Source organism: Monopterus albus, unplaced genomic scaffold (genome assembly GCF_001952655.1).
Source record: "Monopterus albus unplaced genomic scaffold, M_albus_1.0 scaffold113.1, whole genome shotgun sequence".
Lineage (NCBI taxonomy): Eukaryota > Metazoa > Chordata > Actinopteri > Synbranchiformes > Synbranchidae > Monopterus > Monopterus albus.
Window position 1 is genome coordinate 1,814,173 of NW_018127993.1, and position 10,243 is coordinate 1,824,415.

Below are 10,243 nucleotides of genomic sequence, written 5' to 3' on the forward strand. Positions count from 1 at the left end.
AAGAGTTCTTGATGGTAAATTGCTGGTAGGATTGCTTATGTTCCACCCCACAGGCTTTAATTACCCACTCTCAGGTGCTATAATCTTATTATCAAACACTGCTTTTTCCACACCCTGGTTACATGATACTGAGAGAGATGAGAGCATGAGAAAATGTAGTAGAAAGATTATATCCTTACAATAGAGCTGCCAACATTTTTGCAGGGTTTCAGTTTCAAGTTGCTCTCTGCTGCTTGGCCACCAAAACACAAAACCATTTACAAATTCTTGTCACATTGCTGCAAACAAAGGCTGAAGAGTCTGTGTTATTTTCAGGATTTCAACAGCATCTGAAACAGCAGCCACAGCTAGGTGCCAAATAAAATACAGAGCTACACAACTCAGTGTTTGTCCCACAGACAGCCCAGCCCCATCAAACCCCATTATCTCCAAGGCTACCACTTACTTCCAACTGAAGTAGAGATAGCTGCTTATCTATTAGTTAATAATAAAGAAGACACACAACAGATAAAAAGGGGGAAAAAAGCCATCCTATCGTGATGGAAAGAGAGAGGTGGGAGAAGAAAAGCTGACAGGGAGCAGAGAGATTTCCAGGGACAGTTTCATTCTGTGGAAAGGGCAAGCAGACGGAGACCTCCCGCTGTAATGCAGCAGCCAAGCCGAAATGAAAGCCAGTCACTCTCTTCTCTGGGGCTAAACAGCAGCCTTAATAAAAACCACAATCAGACCCCCAACCTTAAAGTTTAATGTACATTCTTCCCATATTTCTCTTTGCACCAGTAAAAGGAGGAAAAAGGACACAGTGGAAGTTCCCAGTGTGATCCCAGCTATCAGGCTAATACAGTATATGTGAGTTAAAGAAAAAAAAAAGGGGGGAGGGACATAATGAAGCCCCGTCATTGATTATCAAGCACACCATCAACTCACTTTGGCTCTCCGTCGTGTTAATGAAATTGTTCCCCCCAACTTTTTAATTAACTTGCAGACTCATGGTGTGGAGTCAAGTTGTGGACACAGACAAAGACTACTACAGTCTTCTCTCCCAGGTGATATGAATATCAAAGAGGGGAAGTTGTTCTGAATTAAGCAGCGTTTCTTTATTAGCAGAGAAACTTCAGAGAGAGACAGATGTGCTGAGGACGGGCTTGTGTCACTCCTCCTGCATCTGTCAGCTTTCATTCAACACTTTGATATATAAGTGCAGGAGGGCTGGTGAATTTATTGTGAATCCACATTTGCATTAAGCATTGTTTTCATAAGTTTTAAGCCTTCCTTTTAAAACCTTCAAGGGTGCCTCCTTGATAGTAATCAGAGTGAGCACAAATTATAATCATTCCACAGTGCTGAGTGAAAGTGGTACAAGAGTGCCTGATGAAGGGACATTAATCACAAGGAAAGGAAGATAATAGAGAAGCCACTAAAAGAAAGAAAGGGTTTTATTTTTTCCAGACACATTTCTCTTTATTGGCATGGTGAGGCGGATGAGAATTGCACATAAAAAATAAAATCCACAAGAAAGTCGTACAATAGGTAGAACCACAAAGGCATTGGTAAGGACTTGGCAGAAGGCAACGTGGAGAGGACACAAACAGGTATCAACCCACAGAGACCACCCTCCCCCCCAAACTCACACACATCCACTTCCAGAAACACACACATACCTGCCTAAAATCACACACATACATTTTCTCATACACATATTGTCCTTCCAAAAGAAACATGACTACCCAACAAACGTTTAAGCAGTGGCAAAGTCCCCAACAGGTCACATTATTAAAACATCCGCCACAGTTGAAATTTGAACCAGAAGGTGTTATAATATATTGCTAGTCTAGGCAATTTACAAAGCATTTTTATTACAATTAAAGCCACATCTATCAAATGGGACACAACACCATTACCCAAACGCTATAGAGACAGCAAAAAACTTAAAGCAATGTCTTGAAACACAGGTAAAGGGCTTTTTAATCCTCCCCTCAACTAGTTTTTCCCTCTTTGCGTCATAAAAATTTGCTGTTTCTTGTCTCCCCAGTCAGATTCCATGAAAGGAAGCCTGTGATCAGCTAAGCTTTCATACAAAAGGTTTTTCCTTCCTGTGATGGAAGCTGGTTCTCTCATTACTTGGCTCGCGCTAGAAACGGGATATTAATTGAACCAGAAACCGCAAGGTTACCTTTAATGTCATGTTGACGACACTGTGATATCTGGACTGTGAGTGGGGCTGGTGGGTGGAGGGGGCTGGGTGGTGATGGAGAGTGGTGCAGCATGCGATACACTGTTGAGTAGTTTTCTCTAGGCTTATAGAATGTCACTTAAAATCTGCCAGTTAAGACGGCGGAGAGGCAGATATCTAATGCGGTGTACACTTTACCGGCTGCCATCCTGTAATAGCCATGCACTACACAACATACAGTTTCAACTCGACACATTTTACACACAGAGTGGAGTTAAGATTCAGTCACGTTAGCACAGATGTCACAAGGTAATGCGTGCATTACAATCACATAGACTCGGTTACATTTTAAAGGGAAGAGCAGGGGGACATTCAAGTGTTTACCGCACACTGTGATGACATGACAAGATAGAAGAATGGCGTCTTCCTGCCTACTAGCGACTGGGTAATGGGTCAAGTCCAAAAATCACATGACAATAGAAGCCAAAATACAATTTTGAAAAATAATTTATTGCTTTTTATATAATATAAACATTGTACATCAAATACAAGAGCTTTAAAAATTTCAGGAAAAGGAAAGTGTGAACTTCAGTTTGGCATTCACATAATCAAGCGTGAGTGGAGCGATGACAAGTGTTTTCAGTGGTACAACAAAATTCCTGCAAAATCATTTTATTGCTTCATGTTCTTCTGTGTGGAAAGAAAAACCCAGCGAAGTGCTGCGGACGTGAGCGACGGCAAGCACTAAAAAAAAAAGAGGGGCTGACCGCTGGAGTGATTAGCTCAATGTTCTGATTGTTTCGAAAGGCATAGAAGGTAATATTATTCCCACCAAACCATTTATTGTACACCCTGTCTAGTGATTGCAAGTTAAATAACACAAATTGAACGACAACATAAATAGCACATACATTTTATGAGGTACGCCGAGTAAGAATGGAGCCCATAAATATTCTTGATTCAAATATCAAAATAAATAGATAAATATGTCTTTGTACTGATTGAAAAGATTTGAATGCAGTGTTCTTTCTCACTGAAGGTAATCAAAACAACAACCAGGCCAATGAAACCAAACCAAGTGTGTGTGTGTGTGTGTGTGTGTGTGTGTATATACACATGATCTTAGTCCATTTAAACAGTCCTGCAATTCAGAAATAATTAATAAAAACTGGTGTGCCTTTTTTCCACAATCATGAAAAACACATTAAAAACACATTTTACACTGGTTGTATAAGCAAAAATGCTGATTGAGAAACTTTATAAACAGAGAAAACTATACATGGTTGACTGTTTTTTCCCCCCACAACAAAATAACTTAAAAAAGGACGTTTGTTTGCGTGCTCCCTCAAAATGAGCAATCTGATGCATCTTTTTTCTTTTTTTTTTTACAATCATATAATGTCTTCTAAACATCATGTTGGTGTACAATATGTTTTACATTATTGTAATTACTACAGATCAACATTCTGAATTAAGAACTGTTCTCCTCATTTTTAAAAAAGGCTGCATTTTACAGTGCATAGCTGTAACAAATAAAGAATTTTATCTGATATGTACATAAAATAAAAATATTCTTTTTTATAGTATCTGTAAATACACAGCTACATTTCTCCTTAAAATGTAGACAACAATGATATCTTGAGAATTTTACATCCCTATACTTGTTTAGGGAGGTATGTTACTTGTACTGTATGTAACACAAAGTCCAAACACTAGATTTAAAAGACTGAAAAATCAACAGGACAAAAAGAAAATCTGGCTGAACAAGCCGCATGTTTTCACCCCCAAAGAATTGTGGGCATTGTAGTGCTTCTAGAAAACAAAATAGTAAAGTTTTTTTTTCCTTTCTTTCATTGATGGTTGTACAGCAGAAGAGTGCACCAGGTTCTGAGGGTTCACTGGCTTTCCCAGAATGCAATGTCTTTTCCCAGCTCTTCAGCAGCTATGTTAATGTAAACTTTTATTTTTGATATATAATCATTTATATTGATATAGGTCTATGTCTCTATATCTACAGTTATTTTTATATACTCTCTGAGAGAGTGTAAAACTTCTGGTAGTCTCGTCGTCAAAGGAGCGAGAAACATCAGTGAGGTATCAGAAGTCCCTCTTTGCATCAGATGGCAGGTGCCACTGACACTGGTTACCTTCTCAGGCTGCGCTGGGCCTCCATCAGCAAGCTGTCAAAATCCATGGAGTCATACTTGCTTTTTGTGGAGGCTGGATCAAAGTCATCCGAATGGGAGTCTGAAAGGGGTAAGTAGGGTTGTGGTTAGGGTTGAGCAGAGCGGGGCTCTGTGAAAATGCACGTACTGCAGAAGAAGACGTTCACCTTTGTTTTTGCAGAAGACTTTATGGTCAGGGCTGACAGAACAAGCTGCCCTTACACAATTACTGCTTGGTCATGTGGAGCTCCAATGTTAATCTGGTACTTACTCTTCTACTACGCTTTCGCATTTGTTCCAAAAAGAAGGAAATGATTTGCTCCCTGCCTTTTAAGTCAGCAAGTGTAGTGTTGTCAACTTCAGGGACAAGCAGGGTAATGCATAACAGTATGCCCTTAGTCAGTCAGTTAACTACTTTCAAAGAATTCAGATAGTTACAGATAGAAAAAAAAAGTCTTTTTTTATATGGAGGCCAAAGATGTAAAAGCAGCTCCTCTGTCTGTCTGTCGCTCACATCCTATTTTTCCTGATCAACCTGATAACACAGTAGTAGAGCAGAGCAGAGCATCTTATCTCCGCCGACAGACAGCTTTACAAATGGGGCTCCCAAAGGGCCCAGCAGCACACTCCAAGAGCTTTGAGAAATGGCAGTGACCATGGTAGCTAGGAGACGCCGTCGTGACCTAATGCGATGGCCGAGGGCTGGATTGTGTCACATTGCGCACCTTGAGGGATGAAAAATACCCCGGTGCTCTACTTAAAACTAATGGCCAGGGTCTCTCAAAACAAAAAAAGAAGTGAGGGTCTATCAATCTCTCAATCTCGAGGAGAGTGGGAGAGGTTTGGATACTGCTCTATTACAAAAGTCTCCCTTCTCTCAGCCTCTTCATCCTGTGCTATCAGTCTGTTTCTGACAAAGTGGTAGTTGAATGAAGGCCCTTCCATTTCAGTAGACGATCTTTGCATAACATCTGTTCTCAAGGGTTAGCAACTGTTAGCTAATCCTTCACAACATTAGCAAATGTTACTGTCTTAGCAACTTCTCATCATGTCCTCTCTTAAAGAGCCAATGGATTCAGGCATGTGCATTGAAAATGTATAGTAATTGCTTCCACTTGCAGCTGAGCACACATTCCTGAATTGGTAAAAACATGTCAGTGGAAAACTGGCCGCAAGAGTCAATATCTGTCTTACGTGTCATCATTAAATGAAGGAGATGGCCTTTTGCGTCTGTGCAACTTCTCTCACTTAAGTTTAAATATGGCTGCCCAATTATCACCACCTTTATCATTACCCAGCTACACATGAATCTCTTTTTTCCCCCCATATGTCAAGAATGGGGCTATCATGCCAGAGGAAAATATCTCGATTTCACTGGCAACGTGCATTACTTGTCATCAGTCAGTGTTCAGCTGCAACCACTTACTTATACTGTTATAGAAGCTATAAACATAAATATGTCCACATTCACTTCACTTACATAGATGAATTCTGCTACACTGCAGTCTGTCACCCCCAGACTCCCAGCATAGGCAATAGGTATACTCCCACATGGCCCCTCCCTCTCTGTAAATGACTGGCCCCTACATGCCACATCAAGGCTCTACCTCGTTTCAATGCCACAACAGCCGGCAACAGAAGAAGGGACTTAACCTTGCACCCACATCCTCTTCCTCACCTCATCTCTTTTCTTGTCTTTGTTCCAACATGTCTTTATCCTTGTAATTTCATCTGTACCCCTCCATATAAAGTGACTCCCCCACACACACACACAGTATATCTAACAGCATATGAAAACACACTGTGGACACAGCTGCTCACATACATTTAGTACTATCTTTTTCCATTATGTCTTGCTGTTCATATCAACAAATAGAACCGAGCATCCCATGTCCACATAAGTAATGACGTCCTTCCAGCTATACAAATACACCCCGTGACTGCAGGAGGCTGATGAAGAGAACAACAAAGCTGCACTTACCCAAGTCTGTGTAATGTGATTTGCAGAACTGCTTTTGTCCGCCAAAGCACAGCTCGAACTGAGGCTCGTTTGACCTGTGTAAGGTGTGTCCGTTCTCAAGGGCGGCAAAGGCGTCACAAGTGTAGCGGTATGTGATGAAGCCGAAATTGTCCCTGGTCAAGAACAGAAAATGATACGTCAGAGTGTTGCTGTGGGGGAACAATAACTGAACAGGGGAGCTTGTCCTAGATGACGATCACACTATTTATATGCAAAATATAATCAATAAGAGTGTATCTTTGGGGCTCTGTAGGCGCAGAAGTGGATGAATCACGAGACACACCGAGACTGTAAAAGCTCTGCCTTTGTCTTAGATATTAAAGACTGTCACATGAAATCCAGAGATGATGAATGCTCAAATAAATGTCTGCCATCGCCCTACGCTAATACCAGACTACCATACAGATGCACACATGCATGTACAGAAAGTCCTGGGGTCTTACCCGTCGTCTCTCGAGCTCACTGCACATTCTTCAATTTCGCCAAAGACTTCAAAGCGGCACTTCAACTCAGGCCAGGTGCAATCAGACCTCAGTCGCCCCACGTACACCACCCGTCTCTCCTCCTGCTTGTTAAGAGAGAAGACAGAGCAGAGGAATGAGATTAAAAGAGGTAGTCTGTTTTCCCTTAACCCCTCTCTTTCTTCACCATGTTCTAATGAATTGGTCTTGATCACTTGTGTGGATACCGACTTTGGGCCCCTGTTTTGTCCCTCTTCTCTGTCTGTTTCTTGTGTTCCTCTGTGATTGGTTCAGCTTGCTTCCTCTTATCTGATAGAGTTGCAGTTTGGAAGCACTTTCAATCTGCCTTGGCACTACAATTCCTCTTTCTCTCTGCAACTCTTCAACCAGAGGCAGAGTGATTTTTATCAAATGATGCCATGTCTTAAGCTCGGGGCTGCTGCTTCTTCTTTCTAAAAATAAAGCTGTGGGGTGACTCAGCCATAGATCAGAAAAGCCTGATTCTTTCCAGCTTGGGAGTCACATTTAAAATACACAGGAGCATGCTAGGCAGGACTGTTAACTGTGAACTCTGTTAGTTTACGAATATTCATGTCCAAGAACGAGGGAGCATTCAAAGCAGCACAAATGAGCCACAGGGCAAAAAAACATGGATTTCCTCGAACCTCGGAGGACATGGGGGTCATAACAGAATAATATAGGAACAAAGTCCACCAGGCTGCAATTATAGCTTTTGATTAATTTAATTGCATCTGCTAATCATATAATACAGCATGAGCCTGGGGCAAAGTGTATTACTAGTATTATTTATTTATTCATTCATTTACTTGCATTTACGTGGCTAAGTCCATTGAGACCTTGAAACACTGAATAAGTGTAGTAGTGCCGTATAAATCACTGCCTACTGCTTAACTCAGAATTCACCTTTGCCCTGTTTGGGCTATATTGAGTAGCTGAGAAAAATACAAATTAGCTACAGATTTCTGTTTTTATGCTTTTCCCACTCTCATTAATGCTTACATACTGCTTGAGACAAAAATGTATTTGCTGAATTAGTGGTTTAGTTGCTGACAGCTGATATATAGGCAGTCTTTTCTCCATGGCACCCTGAGGGCTGTCTATGTGTGTGTAGGTGTGTAAGTGAGAGAGAGAATGAGGCGAAAACAGCGAGACAGACAGACACAAGGAGATGCTTTCACATCCCTGGCCTCCCAAACCTTTCTTGACAGCTTGAGCTTTACAGCTCATAATTGTCCGTCTCTCCATCTCCAAAATGTATGCATGCCAGGCAGTATTTGCATTGCTGCATCATTTAATATGCGCTTTGTCAACGGGTGGTAGTAGCATTAGCCCACATGAAACGTGAGTAATTTCACACAGACACAAGGAGAGCAGAGATGACAGGAGAAACAAGATATTCACTGCATCAGACTGAATGAATGGTACAAAAGAAGACCTCAAGAATCAGAGGCCATTTCCATTTTGGTCCTTTCCTCATCTTGCTCTCCTAGTTTCTACTATTTTAATGCTTTACCCCTTGTGGTGTGACTAATAAGAGTCGACAGTGTTTCCAGACGACAAAGATGTTAAATATACCAACCCGGAGATAAAGAGGAAGGGCCTGTCGCCTGAATCACTCACTTTGTATGTATCCTTTCAGCAGAGAGATGCTGAGGCACATGGTACTGGGCTTGAGGCTGTCTCATCCCAAGTAGTGTGTGTGTGTGTGTGTGTGTGTGTCTATGGAAGATTTCTGTGTGTTTGCGGGAATTTGTACATGTGCAACAGCAGTGAAGTGAGTGCATGTGGTTTTTTATCAGTGGCGACAGGAAAGACGTAACGTCAAAGTCAGAATAAAAACAGGGAGGTAGAGGAAATGAGATGGCACCTGTGTCAGCTCACTCACTATTGCTTTCTGCCTTTGCCTCTCTCTCTGCTCGGCCCTTTCAAACTCCCGGCGGTGCTCCTCCCTCTTCAGCCTCTCATGCTGGTACTCCTCATAGCTGTCATACCTGTGGGGGATAAAACACATATGACATCACTGTCCTTGCTCGTCCTGTAAGTCACCCTTCCTGTTGGTGCTTATGAAAATCAGATGCCAGCATTTGCCAAGAAGTAGTCATCTGTTTTCTCACTGATGGCTGAGAAAGGGGTTGCAAAGAAAAGGAAATGGACATGCTAATAAGATGTCTCTTCACCATCGCTATGATTACGGACCCGCAGGATAGGCCCGCGGGAGTGCCGGCGAGCGGCGCGGTCGGGGTGCTAGGCAGCTTGCAACTGTCAGCACAACTTCACATATCATTACTTTCTGCTTAGTTAGGGCTTCATCAAGAAAGAAAGTGCAACTCTCTCCCCGACCCCAGACTAGCACATGATGTTTTCGACTGATGAGTGACTCTCTGGCTTGTTGGGTGTCATTAGGCATGTGGATGCCAAATCAACTTGGAGCGCTGAGATGGCGTCTCCTTCATTCTCTCTCCTCCTGCACACTGCCAACGCTTCTCTGCATATGAGATGCTCCCCTCTGCAATGGCTATTGGAAAACTACAGAGGCACTAAGCTGACTAAGTGTCATTATACAGCTGGGAGCGTCCACTCACGAGTATGACTCTGCATCAGTAGGATTTGGGACTCTTGTCATGAGACCAATAAAACATAATCAGTTAAGCATATTCTTTCTGCCTCTCTCATTATGAGTTCTTTTAATAAACAGTTGGTCTAACCTGACATATGCAATGAAAACAAAGATTAATAACACATCAATTACAGGTTAAATAATTAATCTAAAACAATCACCTTGGCCTGCAGCTGAGAGGAGATCGAAACTGAGGGTGGGGGCTTTTGTGAGTCCTGGAATGAAAAGTGCTGGAATCCGTGTTGTGATGAGACCTGAGGGAAAAACAGAAAATGCTCAATATGAAAACATTGTTTTTACACTCACACCTAGGAATGTTGTTCATCTCAAACATGACAATAAGTGTTTTAAAACATACAATGCATAAAGTTTAGTTGCTGCAATCTGGTGACACCTTGGGTAATTTGTCCTTGGGTTTGCCAACCAAATTAAGTTCTCTGATATTTGCACTTAGATGTTGACAACTGGGTAAATTCCAGATAAAAGCATGCTCTGACCTCCAGTCCTTGCCCTAATCCAACCCATGCCCAGATAAAGTGTGCATGACTTCTGACATGATTTTTTTTACACACCTGAGCTAGTATAAATATCCACCTTTGATGCTGTAGTAGGAAATGGTCAGTACTATAGGCCCTTGTGGCCTGATTGCAGAGCTTGTGCCCCGTGCACTCCGTAACCTTGATGCTTAATTACTGAAATGTTGCTGCAGGTGACCTGAATAATGAAGGGAGAGAAGTTTGGGAAGCTCAGCGAAGCACAGGAAGGCCAGTTTGGAAAGATCAAGGA

The 10,243-nt window shown here is 42.0% G+C and overlaps 1 protein-coding gene across 7 annotated transcripts in view; it reads right to left on the reverse strand.

The window, feature by feature from the left end:
• Positions 1-2,720: 2,720 nt before the first annotated feature.
• ppargc1a (peroxisome proliferator-activated receptor gamma, coactivator 1 alpha) overlaps positions 2,721-10,243 on the reverse strand; it is a 237,216-nt gene continuing 229,693 nt past the window's right edge. For 5 of the 7 annotated variants that reach the window (XM_020611448.1, XM_020611446.1, XM_020611451.1 and 2 more), the window contains exons 9-13: positions 9,619-9,711; positions 8,726-8,831; positions 6,802-6,926; positions 6,320-6,471; positions 2,721-4,420 (exon numbers count right to left, since the gene is read on the reverse strand). In XM_020611448.1, coding sequence (XP_020467104.1) covers positions 4,317-4,420; positions 6,320-6,471; positions 6,802-6,926; positions 8,726-8,831; positions 9,619-9,711 — 580 coding nt within the window. In that variant the 3' untranslated portion in view covers positions 2,721-4,316. The remainder of the gene's footprint in view (positions 4,421-6,319; positions 6,472-6,801; positions 6,927-8,725; positions 8,832-9,618; positions 9,712-10,243) is intronic. The other 2 variants (XM_020611447.1, XM_020611450.1) reach the window with 1 other exon arrangement.